Here is a 25,518-nt window from a genome sequence, read left to right as displayed (position 1 = left end):
CAGCGAGGGGCAGGAGGACGAGGAGAAAATGGCGGCTGGGTCCTCCCGCTCCCCTTAGCCCTGGAGGCGCCGCTCTCTCCCCTCATCTCTATGGCCCCCGGCGCCGCGGTTGGCTGCGGGTGGCGCTCTATCCCCGGGTCGGCGTCTCGGTGGTGGCTGGCGGTGCCGCTCTATGCCGCGGCGGGCACCGTCTCGGTGGCCGGGCGGAGGGCGGGCCTGGCGGAGCCATGGCGGCCGTGCGGGGCCTGCGGATCTCGGTGAAGGCTGAGGCGGCGGAGTCCCGCGGCCCCGAGCCCGAACCGATGGAAGTAGAAGAAGGCGAGCTGGACGCCATCCCCGTCAGGCGCTCGCTCCGGGAGCTCCTCCCGGTGAGGGACGGGCAGGGGGCGCGAAGGAGGGACCGGCTCCTGAGGGGGGGCAGGGTACGTAGGGGAGGGGGTCTGGGGTGGGATGGGGGGGGGAGGGGAAAAAAGGGGGCGATGTGGGGTGTGTGTGGGGGTTTTGGGGGTGTAGTGGGGAGAGGGAGCGGGCAGGGCGTGCTCGGGAGTAAGGGGGGTCGGGAGGGGGGATTTTGGGGGTTGTGGTGGTGTGTGGGGGGCGGCAGGGTGTCCCAGGGCCATGGGGGTAACTGGGTGAGGATTGGGGGGGTCGTGAGGGAGTGGGGTGAAGGTGCTGGGGGTGTGGGCTGTATTGAGGAGGTTTTGAGGATTATTTTTTTTTCTGTTCCTGGCTAAGTTCTGCTATGGTCGTGTTTAATACGTAAAAGTGGGTCAGAGTTGATCTAAACTCCTAAGTAGGCTTTTGCTCTGAAAACGCGTGTGGAAAATGTTTTAGAAACTAATCTCTAATTAGCTGATTACCAACATGCCTGAGCTTTTACCAAATACGTGGCCTAAGAGGCAGCACCCTGCTGCTCCTTAAATCAACCCTAGACAGTGGTGTTTCTTTTTCCATTTTTAAAATAACATGCTTATTTTGCTGCTGTCACCCTTGGCAACCTCAGAGAAAGTTTGACTGGGTTACTAAGAAAAGTGTCTAGATTCTGTGTGCACCTTGGTATTTCTAAACTGAGACTGGCCTACTTTCTAGAAAAAGTCATTTGGCCAAAATAATTCTGTTGTAGCACAACGGTAAACAAAATGTTTACCCTTAGAAATAGCAAGGCAAGACACATTCTTCAAGCCACAAACCTTCACTGGGCAGTGGTTCTGAGGGTGCCAGAATGAAGAAGTCCTATTGTTCCACATGCAAACAATGGAGGGTCACTGGTCCAGGACCTTTGTTGTTTAATGTGGTCTTGTGATTTCAGCAGTCCTCACGGATGGAAATGAGTTTTGTGAGGTGTTGTTTTTTCGCACCTCATTCTCAGTGTTTACTCTTTTATTTCTAGGCATGTATCAAAATGGTAATGTTTCCTGCTGCTGGTTTTGAAATAATGGTAAAAAATAGACAAACCACTTGTTTAATTGTGGTGGTGGTTTGTCATTCTGACTTCTCTTGAAACTGAAAATTGCAATTTGGAACTTCAGGGGTCAGGTATCTTTACATCACTGTTAAATCTGTGTTTTATAAGGAAATTTTACCTGAAATGAAAATTGTAGTTAGGAAAGGTGTTTGATGACTTCCACTGTATTGCTGAGACAACGTCAAAACCGTAGCAGACACAGATACAGGAACCAGCTACTGCAGAAGGGCAGAGTTCTCATAGTAAAGGAAGTTGGGTTTCTTTGATGTGCTTAACATTCACTGATGTCAGTGAAGTTAAATGCTTGTTTACTTGTCTGTCTAGGGATGTAGCTTGGAGTAAGGATCAAGAAGAGGATGGGTTTCTCTTAGAAATAAAATAGCCAGATATTTGTAGCATAGCAATTAACTTGCTTTTAGTGTTCATTGAGATTTCATTGCTGTTTTGTTTTGTTTCAGGACACTAGTAGGAGGTATGAAAACAAAGCTGGAAGTTTCATTACTGGAATAGATGTAACATCCAAGGTAATTGTTGTCCTGTGTTTCTTCAAAGTGTTTTAGTTACTCCACAGGAAAGGAGGAAAGACTTTGTTTCTTTCCTGAGAGGTGCAGAAGCTTACCCTCATGTTCAGATTGCTGGCGTTTTTCAATAAGTGGAGAATTGTCCTTGTGTTAGTTATGGTTGACATCCAGACAAGTATCTCTTGCAAACTGTAAGAATTAATTTTGCAGATAATAAAATAATATTGCAAATATTATTTTTGCAAATAATAAAATAATATTGCAAAGCAAGTGCAATATGAACACTTTGAAACAAGTGAGCTTTTCTTTCTCTTATGTGACTGATAGTATTTCAGTATTCTTAAAAAATTAATTTTACACGTGGTGTTAGTGCTTGTTTAAAGAGAGATGTATTTTTGAGCAGAGCCTCTGTACATTTGTTAGGAAGAAAAAATATAATCTTACTGTTTCATCATGAAAGCTGAGCATCAGTCCAGGATAGCTTGTTTTCCATGCATCTTGATCCCCATTATGGTGCTGGATCTCTGTTAAAAGTATGATGTGGCACAGGTATGTTTCAATGAGTTATTTTTGGTTTGTGAAACATACAGATCTCTTCAGAATAAATAGCATTATTAGTAGAGATTGTTGCTGTCTGCATTTTAAATACCTTGTCCTACAGTGTAACCTGTTGGGAATGCTGCTCTGATTCCTGTTTTGACTGCATTGTTTTGCATTTTACAGGAAGCAATTGAGAAAAAGGAACAAAGAGCAAAACGCTTTCATTTCCGAGCTGAGGTGAATCTTGCCCAAAGGAATGTAGCGCTGGATCGGGACATGATGAAGAAAGGTATGAGTTTATCCAGCAGTCAAGAAGGAAAGATCTCTTTGTTTACTTTCTCGCAGGTCCTTGTCCTTATTTATACTATAATATTTCCTGCATTTCCAGAGGTTTTCCCAGATCATTACCAAGAGAAATCACTTTTTTACCATAGTAATATAATATATAGAGACATAGGAATGACTATTTTAATGACATTGCTTTTTAAACTACTTCCTAACAGTTATTGTTTCACTCCTTCCTTTAACACTAGAAAAGAAAACATTTCTATGTACCTTATTTACTGTTTGGCAATGGCACCTAGTGTTACTTGTCTGAGATTTGTTTTTCAGACCAGTGCTGCTTTAAGAATCTTTAAATTCTTGGAAAAGGCCTTGAGCACTGTTTGTGTACGAGCGAAAGACTCCGTGTCCTGTGCATAGTGAGATCAGATTCTGTGCTGCACACACAGTGAAGACAGACTGATTGCATGTGTGCTGTTAGACAGCAAGCTGGATGTGTTGGAATAAAAGTAGATCAGCTGGGAGATGTGCACAAAACAGATTGGCATTTTTGGCATCCGGTTGGTTCTCAAGGCTTTTTTCCAGCTGGCTGCTAAGCCGTGGCCTGCAACAGCTCTCCATCAGATGCGTACAAAGCCCTTCCACTTGTACTATATCCTGGTCACAGGCCTAATTAGTATTCTGTCTCGTCAGTACTTCATGGAAGTACTTTGGTAGCATTTAAAAAAAAAAAAAAAAAGGTTGTAAAGCAGTTTGATGTTACTACCTTCAGCTACCAGTGCTTGTAATGTTACAACAACCTTTCTCCCTTTTTAATTCTCAATTCAACTTTTGCATTGTGGAATAATAATTCAAGTTTTAGTGTTTTAGAATGGTGTACATCACGCTTTGCTTTTATTAATTTCCCTTTAGCTTATTTAAAATGTCCGTTTTATAAGACTATATGTTATGAATGTTAAAGCTTGCTCTATAGAAATGAGTGTCGGTTTTGTATCTCTTCATCTTTATAGCAATTCCTAAAGTGAGACTGGACACAATTTACATTTGTGGGGTGGATGAAATGAGTACACAGGACATCTTTGCCTATTTCAAAGAATATCCTCCTGCTCATATAGAGTGGTTAGATGATACATCATGTAAGTAAATGGAATCTTTTGTCTGTTGTTCTTTTATATCAATCATAGCTGTACCTCGGATGTCTTTTTGGCTGTTAAAGTCACTGATCTTTGTCTGTTTCTGTTTCCCTTTCATTGGCCTTAGCCAAAAGAAATTTAGAAGGCAAGAATTAATAGCATATGGTGAAAATCAAGCCCACTGTCTGGATGAGTGTTTAGAAGAAAAAAATCTCATTTAAAAATGACACAACATTTCCATTATTCATATTGCTGATGTATTAGGAGATCAAAAGAAGTGCATTGGTAGCTGGAAGTGTGGCTAGCGACCAGACTGGCAGGGCAGGAGAGTCACCGGTGAGGGATGTGAATTGAGTTTATTTCAAGTGAAAGTGGTACTCTTCAAAATATGATGGTCCGATAAATAGAATTAGAAGCAGTGAGTGAAGCTAAGGTACACAGAGACGGAACAAACTATGTAGCTCTTAGGAAAACGGAATCAAGGAAACATCTGATGTGGAAGGTTTTGTTGACAAACTGAAATTATCAGGAAGGGACAGGATAAAATAGCTTGCCAGTCCTGCAGTGGGAATAATGGTCAAAAATGTTGCTTACATTTTGACATGAATAACATGTCAGCTTGTAAGTGTCACAGAGGCTGATGTTCTGTGAGAAGATTACTGAACTGTATGCAGTTAGGGAAGTCAGTATGGTTTAGGGCTGGGAAGGAGCAGGCTTGTTGCCATATGTGTTTAGGTCATTCTCAGGGAGAAATTAGTGGGTGGAAGAAGGTGGCAGCTGCATGTGATTTACATATATTGGAAAAGGAATGTGAATTCACATTGCAAGGGCTGTTTTAGGGAGTATACGTGCAGTGAGACTACCAGAAAGATGTAAGTTATTGGCAACCATTCTTTCTTTAGTGATACTAAAGACCATATAAGAGCTATTTGCTACAGTTGAGCACTGAATTGTGGAACTGGAAGGCTTTAAGAATGTCTTGTGGCTAGAAATCCTGTAAATTAAATAATAGGACAAAGAAGTAGGAGCTGTTTTATTTATAGGTGTGGCTGAAACATGAAAGTTAATAGTGCAGTTCCCTAGAATGATCATGAAGGAATTGTGTATGAGTGCAAGACAAAAGTTACAGTATACTACAAGATATTAACTTTAAAGACCGTGTGTGTTACAGCTTGATACACTGCCACAAGCTGACAGGACATTTGAAATGCAACGAGCCCTGGGTAGACAATTGCAGTGAAGATCTGTCAGATGAACCTGTGATAATGCATGAACTAGCCAAGTGCACAGCTTAACTTGTGTACCTGAGGCTGCATTTATAAGATTGTCTGTGATCCTTTTTCTTAAATGTTACGTGGGTAAATTGTGTGAAACCAGAGTGAACTTGCAGTACAAAAATACAAGCTTCAGAACTGGAGTGATATTTTACCCACTTATAATTAAAACACATCAGTTTTAGTGATCGATTTTCATACCGTATTGGAGTTAGCATGCTGATTAGTATAGTATTAGTATATATGTTAGTATAATATACCTTAGTAAAATATTAGTATTACCTAATAGCATTAGATTAGTATAATACCGCATTGTTTTGCTTAGCTGCAATATGTGCTGATATGAAAACTATACTTGATGAAAATCTAAAGAAAAAGCAGTGACTTTTCAGCAGAGAGTTGTCATAGCATGACAAAAATTTAATGTTCCCAATTGAATTACATCTCAACATGTTTCGGTCCAAAAGCGTTCTGTGTTTCAAACTGGTGAACATAAAATGGTAAATGCTTTGAAAATTTGGAGATGTCAAGAGCAGGTAGGCATGCAAATGAAAAATTATTAGCCAGTTATTGAAGTTAGTATCTGGGTGTTCACCTTGTAAATCCTGGCTGTTCAAGTAATTTCAGAGAGAAGCTCTTATTTGGGGAAACTGTAAATAGTTTTCTTGATATTTGCATACACTTATTGCTGCCATTTCCTGACTTGTTTAATGGTAAAGCAGTAAATGACATTTGTTGTTGTATTTGCACTGAATGCATCCTGGAAGACAGCTTTTGCTCACAATCTGTTACTAAGCATTTTTCATGCTTTCAATTTCAACACCTACAAAATACTGTTAATTGGCCTAATAAGTTGCAAGTTTTACTTTAGTAGTGTCTCCTGATATGTAAGACATACATGAGACGTACTGAATCACATTGTTAACCTATGCACACTGTAACCTCTTTGAAGTGCTTGAGCAGTCTCTCCTATTTTCCTGTTTTTTGGGAAAGATTAACAGAATTCTGCAGTCGGTTCGAAGGTGCTGTTAATGAAAAAGAAAAAAAAGTGGGGTCAAGTATTAGTTCTTGTGTTGTTTTTGTTGGTTTTGCTTTAATCACATTTGTCTGCTAGCACATCCATGAAATGCACTGGCCCTTATTCAATATCCAAATGTGCTGCGCTAAGGAAGCAATGTCTGATTTATGTGGTTGTGCATTCCAGTGGCTTTGGTTTTGATCAGTTGTTGTGCTTTTTGTAATGATGTGAAAGCTGTATGTCCCCCGGGTTGCCAAGTGTGCTAAAGAATATGAATTCCCCTGCAGGAGATATATCTGATTGCTTTTTTGTCATGTCATTATATGACTGTTTCTGAACTGTTAGTAATTTCCTTCCAGTAAGGCAGTGTATGTGACTGCTTGTTGACACAAACTGCATTTTGTTTTTGTATATGTTTCTGTATGTGTGTCATAGGTAATGTGGTCTGGCTTGATGAAGTAACAGCAACACGGGCTCTAATAAATATGAGTTCCTTGCCTGATCAGGAGAAAACAAAAAGCAGAGAAAACAATGAAGAGAAGACAGCTGAGAAAAACAAGAAAGGTAGATGAGATATGCATATATAGACATCATCTAGTTAAATCAATGAAACTTTAAACTTGTGCTTGGGTACTGCGTAATCTAAATTACTGAAGGAGCTTCTATCGTGTAGTTTCAGGTAAATGTATTCTGCCACTTTAAAAAAGGCTTTCATCTTGGAAACCTTTTGAAGAAGCTGCTTCTTAAAAGGTGGGTTGGAGCTAGACCAAAAGCAGTAATTCAGTCGATACTGAACATGTTAGAGACAGGGTCATATTCAGATGTGATATTTATAGTGGTACATGTTGCACAGAAATACGTCTGTGTGATGTGCGTGCAAAGGCAGTAGAAGGATGGGGATTGTAAGTTTGGGGGAAAAAAACAGGTCTAAAAAAATATCCTGTTTTTGAAACACCACAGTTCATTCCTTTGCTTGATACAGCACCATCTTTTATGTGTACCATTCACACCGATGTGCCAATGTATCACTTCACCACTGTGTATATCATCTCTAAATTTGACCGTTGTACTTTCAAGAAAGAAGCGCACTGAAAGGTCAGTTACAAAAGAGCAAAGCAGCCAACATACAACTAAGTGTTGCGATAAATCTGGAATCTGAATGCCTTGGTTGCAAATTCATTTTAGAGGTGTAAATAGAAAATCAGGCTTTTGCTACATTAGGACTGTTCTGCTGTTAGGACAATGTGATAAATTGCAGTGGTTCAAAGTACTGTATGGAAGAGAACAAAACAAAGGGGGATGTTTTATTTATTAAGTCTTCCACAGATTTTGCTTAAACATGCTATATTAACAGAATGCAAGTGTTTTTGTATTTGCAGTGCTACCAAAAGCCTTTTTATAAAGTATGGATTTTAGGGCTTTGTTAAACTTGTGGATAATTCTAACTCATTCCATTTTCTTCTTGTTGCTTTTCTCTACAATGCAGTGGCTCCTCAACCATCCATGTGACTTTAAAATGTTGATAATGCTTCAAGTAAGACTTGTTACAAAGTTTTTGGAGATTAGCCAATATCTTATTTAAATGCAACATAAATACATGCAGATTAATCTTGTTGACTACCAAGTACATAGTACACCATCATTACAGCGTATCTCAAAATAAAAATTGTGTCATCTAAATTCCTCCTACGTAAACTTATTTACCTGCTCATCTGGAAAAGCGGGATATTGGATAAAGTGCAAACTGTTCAATTACATCTTAAGGTGTGAGCTGCATACAGATATACTGGAGTAATCTGGCTTAGTTACATTCCTTTTTTTTTTTTTTTTTTTTTTTAATAAGAATTTGAGGGCTGTTTAGGGTAGCAGGAGGCTAGTCTTACAGTGAGAAGTTGATCATTTAAAAAAAAAAAAAAAAAAGCATTTGCATGCTATCCTCAGTAGATGACAATTCATTTTTAAATTTGGCTAGTTTGTCTACCTAAATTCTCTTTGGAGTCAGTTTGGTTAATTGTGCTTAATTTTTTCTTTGGACGTGGGTACAGTTGTCAAGATGTTTTTAACATAACTTAACTTTAACGTAACTTTTAACTTTAACATAACTTAAGCTCTCTATTACAAGTTATTGAGCCTATTGTCAGATGAGGTTAAGATAAGCAACTCTGCAATATAAAGGAGTTTGGTTTTTTTTTTTTTTTTTTTAGTCTTGAGTCTTTTAAGTGCTCTGAGATCTTTGCAGAAGAAATTAAATTGTTAGGTGTTGATGATTGTCCATATTCACTATTTTTTTTTGAGGACTGAAAAAAGTAACATTTTTTCTCACTGTGAGCTAATACATATAATTTTTTTTTTTAAAGTGCTGAAAATCTATGCAAACATCTCAGTATAAGTAGTTCTGGAAGTGTGCACTTTCCTGTCAGCTATTCCATGTCAAAATTAAGTCACTAAGTTGTTTTTTTTTTTTTTCCAGATTTCAGTAAATTTAAGCTTTAGAGTAGCAACCTGATTCACATTGTTAGTATTGGATGCTTGTAGGTACTTGCAGCATTTTAAAATGAGGCTGAAGGAAATGGGATTTGATAGCCCTTTTGCAGTCTTGCTCTTGCTGATCTCTATCATACTTTGAAATGCAGTACAATTTCATTTGCTTTCAAATAAGTAAATTTATAATCCATGTGTGCTGCTTCAGGCAGTTATCTGTACAGGGGCTGTCTAGTTAATGTTATGTTATTCATATGTGCTTCAAATTTCTGTAGACGTTCACTGTTCTGATTATTCTCTAGGCTTCACAGAAGAATGGATAACACCTTCAGTTTGATTTCAGAGAATGTAGGTAATAATAATCAAATGCAACTGGAGCACTAAAATGGAGATTTTTTTTCCCAATTATTTTCCTCTTTAGGAAAACAGGAGGAAAGTTCTGATGATGAGGCAGAAGAAGGAGAGGTAGAGGATGAGCATCCAAGTGATGTTGAGGTCAGTATAGAAAGGGTAAATACTATTATGGAAGTTTGTCTCTAACTTGTGTAAAGTCTTCATAACGTTACAATTTTAACCATTTACACTTATAACTCTCAATTTAATTATCCAAGTTAATTAGATGGGGAAAGGACAGGAAGCGTGCATATGCTGTTGGTGAGATGAGCATTGTATTAGAGTGTTTTTTGTAAGTAGATTTTGAAGACTGGTAGGGCAGCCAGCATTTAACAGCTAGACTGGCTTCTCTATTTTGCTGTGAGAAGGCAATGAAAGAAAAATGATGGAGAGCAATAGGCTTTCAGTATAGAAGGCAGTGCATAAAGAGAAAGAAAGGATTTAGGCTGCCCATAGATATGTGTGGGAATCAGCAAACACATTGATGGTGAGTAAGGAATTTAATCTTCGCTGGTTGAATATATATAATAGGTGTCATTAGTATTTTCTTTAGGAATGGCTCAGTGAACATTCGTACAGATGATGGAAGTCTGAATTTTGGTTTATATAAAGCAGATATAAATGGAAAAAAAAAGCCTGTAAGTCATTGTTTGAGGGCAAGAGAACCTGATGGTGAAACCATTTACATAAGAGACAAACAAGTTATTTTTCACTGTTCAAGTTGTGTTATTTGTTTTCTACAGTTGAACCAGTAATGTAGTTTCATTTGAAAGGTTATTGAGTATTAATCTGAGATAAGGTTATGAAGAAAGAGATGAGAATATTTTAAATCTTTTGGGCAAGTTATTTTAAAAATTCACAGTAGTGCCTAAAAAAAAAAAAAAAAGAAAAAGTTCATCTGAACAGAATTTAAAAGTAACTTACTTAATAATCAGTTGATTGCTTCTCTGTAAGCAATCCATTTTCATTCAACAGTAATTTTGAGTCCAAAATACCTTTTTTGCCCCCAAAGTTGGATGCCCTGTCCCAGGTAGAAGAGGATTCTCTCCTGCGTAATGATCTTCGCCCTGCCAATAAACTGGCTAAAGGAAACAAGCTATTCATGAGATTTGCTACTAAAGGTAAATAATCAGCTTAACAAGCATAATGAATTAATTGCTTATTGCAGTTTTGTTGACTAATTAATGACTCAAATACCTGATTTTTATTTGCAAAATTGTTAGTTTTATGTGTATTAACGTAATACTTAATATTTATTAGGTATTAATGTTTTAGAATTGAATATGCATGTAATGTGTGAATTAAATCTAGTTCAAGTTGTATGAAGATTATTGTACATAAAATTTTATCTTGTGCTCAGGGCATTCTTCCTGATACAGTAGAATAGGTTTTATGATGACCTTCTCCACAGAGGTAAATTTCACATTTTATAAATATGAAAATCATTTGAGATGTTTATGAGGTATTAGTGGAAATTGTTGCTAAACACAGTTGAGATATTAAATTATATTTATGAATTAAATGAAAATGCATGTAATTTCTGGGTCATGTAGAAAATGACATATTCATAAAGGAAAGAGAGGTCAGCAATAAGGTAAGTAGAGCCTCCAGCAGTTACAGTGGGATGTAATGCTCTGTTAATTGATACATAGAAACTGAGAGTCCTTGTGAAATTAAGTTTCTGGACACACGTAAAACTGTGTGGCGCTAGGAAAAATTTCAGATGAGGTATCAGCAAAATTTTATCCTTCATGAAGGAAATTGAAGTAATACTGATCTGTAAGACATATTCAGTCTTTCACTCTCTTTGTCTGACTGGATGGTTACTTATTTTTATGCTAGTGTAGTAAGGTATATTCTAAGAGGGAAGTATCCCAATAATTTTTCTCTTTCAGATGACAAAAAAGAGCTGGGAGCTGCAAGGCGAAGCCAATATTACATGAAATACGGCAATCCCAATTATGGAGGCATGAAGGGGATTCTTAGTAATTCTTGGTGAGTACAGGATAGAGGAATTGGAACACTTCAAGTGCTCAGACAAGATGGTCCAAAACCGTTCTAACTCGTAGATTTTTTTTTCCCTTTTAGTTTCTGTAAATATTTCTTAAGTATGAATAATTTTTTTGCTAAGTGATAATGAATTTGCAAGAGAAACATTTTGTTGCGAAAGTAAGTAATGTTTATATTCAGAACGTTAATGCAGAACAGATCTCTTAAGTAAATGTATTCATCTGTTATCAGAGTGAGTGATAATTGCACATACTTAATCCAGGACTGAATACAGCTCATTCACCATGCTTTTTCTGTGACAGGAACGTAATTGTTTTTATGGTGTTTCAGGAAACGAAGATACCATTCACGACGAATCCACCGGGATGTCATAAAGAAGAGGACGCTTATTGGGGATGATGTTGGCTTAACTCCTCCTTATAAACATCGTCATTCAGGTAATTGATGCCAGTACGTAAAAACCTTGAAGAGCTTAACTGGGGAAATGGAGAGCTGGAAAGGACCTTAAATATTGTCTTGTTCTGTACCATGCAGTGCATGAAACTGAGGTGTACTCTGAAAAAATACATCTATAACTAAATAACAATTTAAGGGTTTGCAAAGAATGCCGAAGCAGAAACTTTTTTTCTCCTGTGGTGATTTTCTTTCACTTAGATTATTCTATACTATAGAATATAGTAAAATATTTTGCAAAATACTATCTCTGTAGACCTGTAGAACTGTAAAGACATAATTTTATTGAGTTGTTTATTTACAGGTTTTTTTTTCTGCCTTGATTTTATCTATGATAAATTTCAGCTTACAAGAATCAATATGTTTTGCTACAGGCTTAGTAAATGTTCCTGAGGAGCCTATTGAGGAGGAAGAGGAGGAAGAAGAAGATCAGGATATGGATGAAGATGACAGAGTTGTTGTAGAATATCGTGATGAACTGCAACCTTTCAAACAGTCTCGAGAACGCAGTGCAGCAAGACGATCAAGTGCAAGTGCATCTGATTCTGATGAAATGGACTATGATCTTGAATTGAAAATGATATCAACCCCCTCTCCCAAAAAGAGCATGAAAATGACAATGTATGCAGATGAGGTGGAATCGCAACTGAAAAATATTAGGTAAAAGTTTACTATTCTTCAAAAGTGTCATTTGAAATTTAGTCAGTGCAGTCAAAGCTTAAAGACAAACTGCTGAAGCCACTATTTTAAATCTTAGTGTTGTTTTGTAGTAGATATTTTAAAGATTAAATGCAAAATACAGAAATGCTTGTATCAGTCTTTTCTTTACAGTTAACATATTGAAAATACAACTTCTTTTGTAGATTTCTGTAACTTAGCATTATGATAATATAAAGCTCAAAGTAGGATCAATGGACATTTAGGCAAGTAAGCACAATTAACCTCTTGCATTTCATAGCTGGGCCAACCATCCTCATATGTATAATGACAAAAAGTAATTTATATTCATTATGGGTATATTGTCCAAAACTACATACATTGTGGGTAATTGAAATAATTTTAAAATTCATCCCTCTGGTGGTATATTACTACGGTTCATTATAATGAACCATTGTCTTCTAACAATTCTGAGAAATGTTCATTTACTCTGAATTTCAACCCAGAAGCACAGCCTTAGAGATACAAGCTAGATATCTACATATCTGCCTTGTAATGGATTCAGAGGCATTTGTGTGATTATTGTTACATTTCCTTCTGATCCTGACTGAAAATCATACTCCTAAAAGTTTTTATTATTCTTACCCGTTTCTCAGTAGAGAAATCCCGATAGTACTGTTTTCTATAATCTTACTTACAAGACTTGAGAGCTATGTTAGATATCATTTTGTTTAAGGGACTTTAAATTATTTTTTAATTTTTTTTTTTTTAGGAATTCTATGCGAGCAGATAGCATAGCAACCAGTAATGTCAAAAACCGGATTGGCAGTAAAGGATCATCGGAGAAAGTTGTAGATGTAAGACTACTGTTAGAAGAAAAACGTCAGCATAATAATGGGCCACGCCAGCAAAACAGCACTGTAAAATCAGGTAATTTGAAACTCTGATGCTGTGCAGAATTCTGACTGGTTTATTAAAATTGATATATAGTCTTTTCACATTTGTCCTCTACTGTGACTTAAAAACGTGAGGGAGTTGTGTTCAGCAGCAGTTTCTGCATTTATACAGTTAATTTTTCCTCACTAAGGTACAGAGTTAGGGATTGCTTTGGGGGAAAATGAAGTATATTTAAGTGAGTGACATTTATTTTTATTTAATTTGTTTGCCTGTGTCTATTTTCCTCCACTTTGTCCTTTTTGATTTGCTTAATTGTTGAGGCAGAGATTCTGTATGACTATGGGAAACAGCATGAGGGGAGTCATGCACAAATTCAAACTTGAGACACCAGCTACTTAAATGAAATATGTATAATGTGAATATGAAGGTATTTTTCAGTTGGCAGTCTTTTTATTTATTTTAAAATTTGTGCTTCATTTACTCTTTTTTTTTTTTGACTCCAGCATGTGTGATTTCAGCTATTTCTGACATACATACTGTCCAGAGGATTATCTGACTGATGGGTGAAAGATACTCTTGTATCAATGTATATAGGAGTTACATTAATGTATATTGTGTTTCGTGTACATTTTGGGCCTCTGACAAGTTGGCATGTAAATCTGTAATTCCTCTTTCCTTCATATTTTTGTTTGAACGTTTTTTAAGACTAGGCACATCAGGCTAAATCAGACAAACTTCAGGATATGAGATTCTTATCATGGATTGTCAGTATATTTAATATTCTTATATTTTTATTTTTATTCTGCAAAATATTAAGCACTATTAGAATTCTAAAGCAAAATACCTATAATCTGAAAAGAATTATTGAAGGCCTAACAGTTATCTTATAGTCATACCTCATGCTGGATACATACATGCTGAGCTGCTGAAGTAAATTCAGCAAGCCATGGAATTACTGCTACGTTTTTGGTCCATGGATAGAATATAACCTGAAAACATTAAATATCAAATGTATTGCCAAGAAAAAAAATAGTGAAATCTGGGTAAATTTTATTGCAGGCATTGCTAAGACTGAAATCTGTGTATGAAAGACTTAATGAAAAGACTATAGAAAAGATTAAAAACAACAACAAACAGAACATCTGTCTAGTTTTGAGTATTACAAAGTGTGCAATGAACACAAAATTAGCTGGCAGAACTTAGGTAAATGCAACATGATTTTTGTCATTTTAATCCCTGAAAATATCCCTAGATGTGCGGCAAAGACTGGGAAAAAGACCCCATTCTCCAGAAGTTAAGCCTCCAAGCAGTACTTCTGCTCCTCGTCGAGAACCGATATCTGATGTACACAGCCGGTTAGGAATCCCCAAACAGGATGTAAAAGGCCTCTACTCTGATACCAGAGAGAAGAAATCAGGTTAGTTGTATGAGGAAAAGGTAATAGTGCAAGTATTTGCAGTATTATATTCAATTTTAGAGTATAAGAGAAATTTCAGCTGAAAATTGAGAAGGGTATTTAGATGAATGAAATTAAAGACTTAATTAGTACATGTTTGTTCTGAGCTTTGAAAATCTAAATGTTTGCAGGCAGTTTAAACTGAGTAAGACAGCAATATTTTTCTGGAGATACGGTTAAGAGTAGAGAAGTACTTTACAACTGTGGTCCAAACAGGGCAGTAAAACAAGTGCAATGAAAGCAATGGTACTTCAGGCTTGTGTGTAGGGTCCTCTGCAAATGGGAAACTGAGTGAGCGAGACTGTACTGAAGCTCATATTTTAATTTCAACCACTGCTTCAAGGCACAGCAAGTTCCATACCAGACATTGTGGGAGGAGTACAAGGAATTTAGAGAGATGCAGTAAATTGCTGTCATTTTTAAAGTGCTTGTTTTTTCATCTAATTAGGTAATTTATGGACCCGATTAGGGTCTGCTCCGAAGACACAAGAAAAGACTTCAGATAAACCTGAAAACTCTGTGGCATCTCCAGAGGAGGAGGATTCAGAGCTCCAAAGGGTTTGGGGTGCTCTCATTAAGGAAAAAGAACAGTCTCGACAAAAAAAGAGTCGATTGGATAATTTACCGTCTCTACAAATTGAAATCAGCCGGGAAAGCAGTTCTGGATCAGATACTGAATCATGATTTTACACTTTGATCCTCAAGATTGTGACTGTGCACCGTGGCAAGATTTCCTTTGTCCAAAAGCTGAACACTGGCAAAGACTCTGCAGTGAAGGTTCCAGAAATGTCTCTGTTCCTTTTATACAAAAATAGATGCATATGCCACTTGAAACCTAAAGCAATCATGTTTGTCTGGAGTCTGTGGTTGGCCCTGTGTTACGTAGGGCATTGTCATGTATGTTTATTACAGCAAACCTGTAGTTAATTCTAGCCAAACACTTTTCCCTGAGCTCAGAATTTAAAAGAAGAGGCAGAAATACTCTGTATTTTTAAGAAGACCTTTTTGTTCTTAATGTTTTTAACATGGAATCTTTTAATGAGATATTTTACTCAATTCATCCAAAGACCAGGGCATTTCATAGCCAACACCATTGCCTTGCCCTTCTGGCTCTTACCAGCACCTTTCCTCTTAAAGTAATAACAATAATGCTTCCTGGGTAGGCAGCCAGCGAGGATAAAGCATAAAGGGAACGTCATGTTCCCTTCCTTCAAAATACTGAATGTAAATCAAAGTTAAATGTTGCAGTACGGTGAAGTTTTGTGTAGAATCCATACGGCATCACTGCTCTCAAAGAATTCTACTCGTTTGTTTTGGTCATACTGTGTTCTGCTATAGTAGGGATTGCAGTGTTCAAGACTGCAAAGATGGGTGTTGGAGAGAATCATGCAAATTCCCAAGGGTGCTTTGGTTTTGGTTACATACTGAGAAATGACATTTCTCCCATTTCAGCTGTGTTGTTTTGAAGAAATCTAACAGTTTTAAAACTTACATTTTTATATTTGTGAGAATTTTCCTGTTGGCCATGGTGAAAGCTATAGTGATGTTCTCCTACGTGCTGTCTAACTATACATATATATATAACTGAAAGAAAAGGAAAACTATAGGATCACTGTCCCATGTCAATATTTTTGAATGTTCTTACTATATAATACATGTGAATGTGCACATGGTTGACTTGTTACATTCAGCTTTTTTATCTGCATACCCTCTCTAGATAGGTGAAACGTTTGATCAGAGTGCAGCTGCATTTTTTCTTCTTCTGTTGCCTATGGCAGATATTTTGATTGCCAATTCTGAATAAGAAATAATGAGAGCACATTGGATTCAGCTGAACGGAACATGTGGCAAAAACAGTGCTACATTATGACAGTCTGAAAGTGTTTGCATTCTCTTTGTGACTGTTCAGCCTGGAGAAGAGGGTGCTCGGGAGGGATCTTATCAATGTATATAAACACCTGAAGGGAGGATGCAAAGAAGATGGAGCCAGGGTCTTTTCAGGCATGCACAGTGCTAGGATAAAGGGCAGTGAGCACAAACTGGAACACAAGCGGTTTCCTCTGGACATCAGGAAGCACGTCTGTACTGTTTGGGTGACAGAGCACTGGAGGTTGCCCAGAGAGATCATGTCCTCCTTGAAGATCTTCAAAAGCTGATGGGATGTGGTGTGCTCTGGGTGGCCCTGCTGGAGTGAGAGCTTGGACCAGATGACCTCCAGAGGCCCCTTCCAGCATCAGAGATTGTGTGATTCTGTCCATATATCGTAGGTTCTATCAGTCCAAAATGTCTGTGAATATTTCTTCCCCTTTCTGCTTTTTAGCAAACAACTTTTTCTCTCCCTGTGCTCCCCACTTTTTCTTTTTTTAAATGAGTTGGAGTAGGTTTGAAATTTCACGAAAGCAAGGGATCTGCAGTTAACTTTTCTTATTGGCTTTTTTATGGGTAAGAAAGCAGCATGTAAAATGAGAGACTTGAAGTATTATCTAGTGATTGACTGGGCTTCATGTCTTTGTTTCCTTGTTTTGTGTCACCCTTGATTTTATATTTAATTATTGAATATATAAATATGGTTCATAAAAGTACTATGGAGAGTAAATGACTGCAATGTCTGATCACTGTAACAATTCATTTTAATGTGTGCTTTCATTAATATCCCTTCCAGAGCTTTAAAATAGAATCCTACCTTACCCATTTCTCAAGATGCTGTTAAAATTCATTTAACCAGTCTCTTTTTGCCAGTAAACCTTTGTGTTGTGTTACTGCTTTGAATCTGTTATGACCTTTCCTTTTTCTGAAAGGAGAAGGAAGACACCGATCATGCATCTGGTCTATGAAGATAGTCTCCTGTGTTGCTGTGAATCCTTGCATGTTTTTAAGCTCAGTAACTGGCTGTGGTCTGCTGTTAATGTTGCTGATAACCATTGTGTTTCGATGTAAAAATTCATAACTGGAGCCTGGTGAAGGATGGACTAACTGGTTTGAAAGGCAGAAGGGGAATGAGTAGAAAGTCTCTTCAGCTGATATGAAAGATTCGAACTAATGGACACGTGAAGGCAAGGAAAGTGGTGTAGGCAGTGGCTTGCACTCTTGGAAGAGGAGCCATTAATACTGGTTCTGTCTTCCATGCAGCTATGAGTATGCCTTAGAAATGCCTCTATGTTAGTAGGGTCTGTTGTGTTTATGGTTTGGGGAGAGGGTTGTGTGTGTTAATGAGACCACAGGAATTTAGCTGCAAGAAAAATAGAGTTTACTGTTGAAGCAACCTACAGAGAGGATTTTTTTTTTTTCTTTTGGTAACTGAGTGTTTGCCTTGTTTTGGTTTTTGATTATGTACAGAGAAGCCTTGAAAAGGTGTTTGCTGGTGTCAGGAATGCTACCTTTGGTCTTCCTTAGTTACCTGAACATGAATTTCTGTGTTTTGATAATTAAAATTGAGCACTGAATCTTTGTGAATGTTTTTTTCCTTAACATAGTTAACAAATCTGTTTGTCCTAGAGAGAGATTGCATAGAGAATTGTGTTGTAAGTCCACTTTCTCCTCTTTGTGGTCAGGGAACCACAAGGATTCCACCTTCGAGTGATTTGTTGTAGAAATAAATGTGCTGATGCTGAGAAGTGCAAGCTATGTATTTTACTAGAATCTACTACTTTTAAAAAACTGAAAAAAAATGAGAAGTTGGGCTTTTTTTGCAAGCAAATCCACACCACGGAATAAAAATATAAGTGTTTCTGAATTTTACATGGCTAGTTACAGGACCACACTAATGCTTCTCATAGAAAGCTTTTCCTGATATCAAAAACGTGAATTTTGGTGCAGGGTTCACACGAACATATTACACAAAGGGGCTGGTGGTTGCGGGGATTAAGATCATCGTCTTCCTCTGCGTTGTGGGTAATGAGCTTGGCGTTATACGGGCATTTATACAGTTAAGGATCGTCTCTCATTATTTGGACATTCGAGTTACTACATTTTATTTGCTTAACGGGATGTTGTGGTTGGAGCCTTAAGGTTGCGGCAGCATGACAGGATATGGCAGTTAGAGACCTTCCAATTGCACAAGGTTACAAAGGTTAAAACAGCTTGACAAGACACCCTATGGGTTTGATTAACAAATTTATCACACAATATTTATTACAGCCCTGACAACGCCTCCTTTACTGGAACGTAAGTAACAAAGGGACGGTAGTGCAGCTTTTCTGAACAAAAGCACTGCATCCCCGTCTCCCTGTGGGCAAGAAGAGGTTTTTTTGTTGTTTTCTTTTGTTTTTTGCCACCCCCCTTCCACGAGGGCCGTTCCCCTCAGCGCCCACTGCAGAAAATGGCCGCCTCCGCCCCGCCCCGCCCCGCCCGCCCGCCCCCCGGCGGCAGCAGTGGCCCAGCCCACTCCCCCCCGCCTCAGAGTGGTGCGTCCCGACCCTTTATAAGCAGCGGCCGCGATTCTTCTCGTCCTTTCGCCCAGCGCGGCCGGCGGCGGTGTGGTACGCTCCGTGAGGGGCCGTTGGGTGCCGCCATTTTGCACCCCCCTCTCCGGCTGTGGTGGTAGCGGCCGTGCCTCGTGGTCCCTAGGGCTGGGCCGGACCATGGGAGGCAGCGGCGGGGGGGAGAAGGGGCCTCGCTCCTCTCGTCCCCACAGGCCTCGCATGGAGGCGGGCAGCGGGCGGACACCGACACCGGGCCCCACTGGGACGGCCTCGGGGCCTGCTCCGCGGTACGTGACGGGGCTGGGGGGGTGAGAGGCTTCGGAGGGGGCGGCGGAGGCCTGCTGTGAGTTTTTACCCTTTTTAGCAAACGGCTTATCCCTTTTCCTTTTTCGTTTGTACTTTGGTGTACCAAATCCTTGCCGTACAGCGAGCGTTACAACTTTCTAGTTGATGTTCTGTGGATTTTTGATGTGAAAAACTTCCCTTTGTGAATATGCTCTGGCAACCAGCCCAAGGGAAGTTTTTTTCAGTAAAAACTGTTTAAGGGGGTTCGTGGCTAGTGAAAGCTATTTGAGAAACATTTGGGAGGTTTTTTATTGTTTTTAGTTACTACAATAACTGTAGTAATTCCAGAGAATCATATTAAATTGTACCCTAACAATGCTTGTTTTGTTTTTATTCCCCCAGCAGGAAGATGTCTTGAAGCAAAGAGTAAGTTAAAGTTTATTTTCTTCTAACCTGCACCAAGTTGTTCAGAAAGTTCTAGGCTTTTCCTTATATTACTAACAATGTAAAGTAGTTAAATACAGGACTGTTAAAGTAATGTATAATAATTACAGCTTAAAGTTAGCTAAGGAAATAAAGCTGCTCAAAACTATTTTATGTCCCATTGAGCTAACAGTTAACCCTTTTTATCAACAAAAGGAAAAATGTACAAGCAGTTAATCACTTCAAGTAGTGGCATGCAGAAGTTGTTGGCTGTTGATGATGATACCCTTGAATAGGAAGTGCCGTCAGATGCGAGAACTGACGATAACCTTCTTATTTGTCTGAAATACAGCTACATGTGCGTGCAGTTTGATTTGTCTGGAAATTCATCTGCTAGCACTAATCAGGAAACGTTTATTTGCTCTGCAGATGCCTGGTATTTCCAGATAAGCATGATGTGATTAGGACTGGGAGCAGGTAGCTCGGTGGAGCTGGCCCTATTGTGAAGGTAAGTGATGAATTTCACTGGACTCTGTAGAGCTTTATATCATCTAAAATCCACGTTGAGAATAAATGGGTTTTATAGATTGCCAAAAACATGAGAAGCAAATTTTGTAGGTTCATCCTGCATAGCTTGAATCAATCTACTTTCCCTCCTCTGCTCCTCAAAATAAGCCCTATGATACCTATTTCCAGCAATATTTAAGTATAGTTTCCGGGTCTCTGCTGCCACATATACTAATGTCTATCAATTGATGTTACAGCCCTTCACAAGTCCTGGGAAAGGAAGTGTGACTGCAAGAGCAGGAGATTGTTTGGGGTGAGTTTAATCTGTATGCTCTTAATTCCTTGTGATGCTTTTTGGCTACAGTCTCAGAAGTTACATAATTAAAAACATTGTCATTGGCCCTATTTCTATATGTTCTTATCTCTAAAATTACAATTAATGAATTCTAGGACCAAAAAAAAATGCTTTATTGAGCTTAAAATACTGAGGGTAAATGTATATGAGCAGCTGTCTTCTGCACTGCAGTTTTGCTGACAGTGCTAGAATAGACAAAGGCTATTACTTCTGTTAGAAATGTAACAATTTATTTGTGGATATCATATGATGAAATAAACCAAAATTTGCTGGAATTACTGGCAGATTGAGTGGTGGTGAGCAAAGGTTTTTCTGATGATATCTCTTATATTAAGTAATGGGTTAGTAATTAGTGTTGAATGGTTAACTTATCCATGCTGTTTTATTACAGGTGTTCGTGCTGAAAGTAAGTTTGTCTGAGGAAGAAGGAATCCAAGGAAATTTGCATGTGAGCTTGGGGACTAGTCTGTGTAAACGCTACATATTTTGTTGTCCATAGATCTTAAGAAAAGACGATTCTACTGTTACGATTACACACATTAAAATTCTCATAAAACCATCTTGGGTCTATTTTTGTTACTTGGCTGCGTACAGAAACGACTTTCCATTACACGACATGTTTTTGATAAACAAACTGCACACTTGTGTGATTAGCTATAATATGATAAAGTAGCAGATGTATACACTGCAGTGCAATTACGGCAAATAATGTAAACAGCTTTTAGTTGCGTAAGCGTTCTATTTGGTGTTTGGTAATTTACTTGCTTTAAACAGTTTAAACAAATGATACTAATACTGCTACTGTAATTACTGTGGAGATTAGGCCTTAATACCTCTACAGCAAGAAAAGCAAATGGTCCAATCAGGGCAAACACAACTTGTTCCAAACGTAATACTTATGCCTTACTTTGGCCTCTTTTTTTTTTTTTTTTTTTTTTTTTTTTTTTTTTTTTTTTTTTTTAAGCCTAATGTGGACACAACAGAGTCTGTTTGTGTAGTACCAGCATTCTAGCTGTGGTCCAAATGTGAGAAGTAATTTCCAGATGCAGAGGAATAGAAAGATCCTCTGCAAATTGTTGGCTATCTGGGTGTAAGTGGTAAGAGCAAAAAAGGCTGCTTTTGTGGTAAGTGCCCACTCTAAGATGTGCAATGAAGGTAGGTTAATGGAAGGTGCCAAGTTTAGGGAGGAATCTGCATTTAAAGTGGAGATGCTGGGATGAGAAACACCGCATCTGAGGCTGAAACTTCCACTGAGGTTTATTATGGAAGTAAAACTGGTGGGTTTGAACACTGCAGTGCTCTTGTTATATTTGTACAGGAGGTATGGAATCTGTCTCACCATATGTAAAATGATGGAGCATGTGCACTGACAGCCTATCAGTGCATATGTTGCTGATCATTTTGCCCACTTGGTGTCACCAAGTGAAAATTTTTAGTGCAGATTTGAAAGTGTGCATTCTGAGAAAGGTCAAGATCATTAATTAATTAATTGTGACCACACACTCATGCTGTGCCAACAACAATCTAAATGTTAACTGTATAGCTCCGAGTAAAATACATCTTGCTTCTGAAAGCAATGAAACTTTTGTTCCATGTTAAGTTTTGTCAGAGGGTGTATGGCCAGGAAGTAGCCTTTAAAGACAGCTGACAAAATATCTTAAAGTCAAAAATCCTGGCTCATGTGATGAGTAGTATCTTTACTGTAGTAATTTAGGTGAACAGTTCTTGATTATCATAAAATAAAGAGCAGGGTACGGGTGTACCCAGGGATTTTGTAGTCCATAAAACCACTGTCAAAGAGGGTTTGCTTCCTCTCAGGATGGCAAGACAAGGGAGAAAGCAGTGACAGTGGAGTGTCGATATTTTTCCACTCCTGAGGGACCGGTGAGACTTCAGGGACCTCCCCAGCTGTGACTGCATTCCTTGTGTAGCTTAGGTAAAGAAAGAAGGTGCTGTGGCTTGTTGCAGCTGATGTGGCATCACAGGTCGGTGTCAAGGTGAGCTGTGGTGTCTGATGGCTGTGCAAAAGGCATGTAAGGTCTTGTTAAGCCACAGGTTTGGGGTTTGAAAGGACCGTGACACTGTATTCACTGGTTGAACTGGAACATACTTCACACACTTGGCATGTCCCAGCCTCCTGCTTTCCTGAGGTTCATAGGAAGGGTGTGTTTGGTAGAGGCCAATCTCTTAGGACACTGTAGTTACTGGAACACCATTTTTACCAGTGGGGAGCGAGGTTTATCTTTGCCTTAGCTGAATTTTGCATTTCTGCTTGTTATTCCTTAACCAGACACTAACTGATTGAGCAAGAAGTTAGGAATGACCTCAAAACAGTTCTGCACAATTCACTTGTGCTCTTTGAAATAGCCAGTCAAGTATGAAAGTTGAAAGAAATTAACTTTTAATAGTCATAAATTAACATAGCTCTGTTACACAAGGCTCTAGAATGCTATCCAATTCATATCAGTAGAACCAGAACATAAATCTTCGCTTAGGGGATTAACTGTATGAAATAGTATTTCAGAGACTTCTGCCAGCATAAAGCCAGAGTTAAATGTTTTAATCATGCCAGAAGAGGTTAAGTATTTTTTAGAGAAACATCTAAAAGTCATAGAGTGGCTGATAGTGTAATACCATGCAGGTAAATTAATCTGGATTCCTCCTAAGGGCATTATTGTGATACAGAGTTTAATGTAAACATTCAACCTGGGTAATGGAGTATGCAAAAGTTGTTTGGATCTAATTAGTTTCTTCTTACCTGAATGCGTACTTGAATAATATGAAGAACAGTTTGCTCTAATGTTTGTTTAAATTAAAATTTTAAATAGTTGCATTCTGTTCCCTGTTTTAAGAAACAAAATTATTTTCACATAATTTTAAAAATTTGTGTATGAGAACTTGTTGATAGATGATACTTTTTCTTTTAGCTGACACGATATGTACTGGAATTAATGTTCTTAAAGGTTTCAGAAAGAGCTCAAGCAACCTGACTTCGTTTTAAATGCGTTTCTGTATGCCATTAGTGATAATGGAGGTTACTGTGGCCACATGCCCCCTGTTAACAGAAACTTCTCAGCGTTTTTTTTGCTCAGCAGTTCAATGTGCTGTTTAATTTGTTCAAGATAGGTTTTGCTGCAACCTATTTTTGTAATTGCTCTTGCTTGTATGTATCAGAATGATCTCATTAAAATGGGAAAGAGTTGATTGGGGAATACTGTAGTAAACAGGATACAGCTTATCTAGGTTTATTGAGGTTACAAGTTGGTGGTATCTATTATGATTAATTATTCAAGAGTTTCCTTTTGGTATTTGTTTATTGTTTTCATCAAAAACAAAGTTCCTCAGCAGGGATCCTCATAACAAGCTGTTTTTTGCTAAGATGAATGAATACAAAAGTGTTGTTCCTATTAGAATATGGTGCCTTTTGACCAAAACAGGTGTCCTGAACGTAATGTATTACTATGAACTTAAATGAAAACATTAAATAATCTTAGTATTTATCCTAACAGTGCATGGAGGGGAGGGGAAATAAGATCATTCTGGTTTTACTACGTTTAAAAGACATCAACTTTCCAGTGTTATGAAATAAGTGACAAAAATAAATCCTGATTTTAAAACACAATTATTTTGGATTTTCTGAAGATTTAAGAGAGCAGTTGGCAGGAGTCCCTGGCACTTAAGCAGCTGACAACCACAGATAATTCTAAAATAGATGATAGTATTAAAGCAGCAAGAAAATAAATCTTACGCCGTGAAGCAAAGAATGGCTGAGTGCCAGTTCTTAGCAATAATCGAGATGCCGATGTCATGTAGTAATTCATTTGTGTGAAAACATAATGATTACATATGGTGCCATTATCCACAAACTACATGCTGTAACTGCTGACCTGATGGAGAGGAGCTGCTCTGGGTAATAGGCTTCTTGTTCCCATTCACATCTTCCCTGCTGTACTCAGATGGTGCTGAGGACGCCAACAGTAGGGATCACTTTGTGATGTGAATTCTCACATAATCATAAGCAGCCTCAAATCCTCAGGTTCCTTTGTATGTAGGACACTAAATAAGATGAGGTGGTGCTGACCTGTAATCCATTCGGGGAATTTGTCAGCTGACTGTACTAAAAGGCACAAACAGGCAGCTCGCAAGTCCATTGGAGGCATAATATAAAATTAATAAACATAGGCTGAGGAATTACAGTGCTGAAAATGGGAGAATGAATCAAAAGAAGTATTAAACGTGCACAGTGCAAATGGTTTGAGTATGCCAGTTGAAGGTGCATTGGTTTCATCCCTTGTTCCTTCCAATGCTGCATAAAAAAAGCTGTGGGACGGGAAAGCAAGCATGGTGTGGGTAATGCCATCGGGGGCTGAGAAAATGTGGGGAGGCGGCTGCCTTTCCAGCATGCTTGTAGTTTGCAAGCTTCATGTTTCACATAAATGCTGATTATCATTATTTCCTGATTAGTTATTGTAAAGCAATCATATCTACATAAGCATTAAAATGAGCGCTCTAGCGAAACCATGAATTACTATAATTAATAGATCCCAGCTATTAACTAAAGCCAATCTAAAAACGTGCTCTTTCTTGGCTTGGTAGCTGCTATTCCAGTTGAGTCAATTCTGGCTGGCTGTATCAACTTAATTAGAAGGGAGGAAGGGATGTACTGCATATTTCAGAATGAAGACTGTCCTAAATTGTAAAACTTCACTCCTTATTTCTTGCAGGTAGATGGAAGAGCAGTTAATTTTTCAACTCTTCTCTCCCTCGTCCTTTCAAATTAGTGGAGGAGAAAGCAAGGCGCCGTCAGAGGAACTGCAGTTTTCTGGCAGGGAATGACTAAGATGATATTAGTGTCATGCAAGGAAAATTTAGAGGTTTGTTTTCTTCCAACTGCTGCATTAGCAAATGCTTTGTTACAGTTTTTCAGATGCTGGAGTCAGACTCTGA

General features: G+C 38.3%; 1 protein-coding gene and 1 long non-coding RNA gene across 3 annotated transcripts; both read left to right on the top strand.

Annotated features, from left to right (window-relative positions):
• The first annotated feature begins 214 nt into the window (after positions 1-214).
• On the top strand, positions 215-18,204 carry NCBP3 (nuclear cap binding subunit 3). Of its 2 annotated transcripts, none has more exons than XM_084299549.1 (13): positions 215-368; positions 1,924-1,989; positions 2,710-2,815; positions 3,819-3,944; positions 6,669-6,797; positions 9,136-9,209; positions 10,120-10,228; positions 11,003-11,102; positions 11,448-11,554; positions 11,945-12,230; positions 13,000-13,157; positions 14,377-14,541; positions 15,029-18,204. In XM_084299549.1, the coding sequence occupies exons 1-13, from the start codon at positions 228-230 to the stop codon at positions 15,262-15,264; spliced, it is 1,803 nt and encodes a 600-aa protein (XP_084155675.1). In that variant the 5' UTR covers positions 215-227; the 3' UTR covers positions 15,265-18,204. The 2 variants fall into 2 exon arrangements, with proteins under 2 accessions (XP_084155675.1, XP_084155674.1); XM_084299548.1 differs by having other exon boundaries at positions 215-422.
• An 839-nt stretch (positions 18,205-19,043) lies between these two features.
• LOC311217411 lies at positions 19,044-21,087 on the top strand. Its single transcript, XR_014619029.1, has 5 exons — positions 19,044-19,288; positions 19,689-19,712; positions 20,139-20,217; positions 20,474-20,529; positions 20,963-21,087. It is a non-coding gene; the product is annotated as an uncharacterized lncRNA (long non-coding RNA).
• Positions 21,088-25,518: the final 4,431 nt, after the last annotated feature.

The sequence above is a fragment of the Netta rufina genome, assembly GCF_964035555.1.
Source record: "Netta rufina genome assembly, chromosome: 21".
Classification (NCBI taxonomy): Eukaryota; Metazoa; Chordata; class Aves; order Anseriformes; family Anatidae; genus Netta; species Netta rufina.
The sequence above is the reverse complement of the archived record's forward strand: the minus strand, read 5'-3'. Positions and strand labels throughout refer to the sequence as shown.

Bases quoted from the DNA above. Each gene is read 5' to 3' on its own strand.
- NCBP3 (XM_084299548.1), top strand. From the start codon at position 228: ATGGCGGCCGTGCGGGGCCTGCGGATCTCGGTGAAGGCTGAGGCGGCG. The intron at 11,103-11,447 runs GTGAGTACAGGA...ATGGTGTTTCAG, and splicing joins GGGATTCTTAGTAATTCTTG to GAAACGAAGATACCATTCAC. The intron at 14,542-15,028 runs GTTAGTTGTATG...TCATCTAATTAG, and splicing joins TACCAGAGAGAAGAAATCAG to GTAATTTATGGACCCGATTA.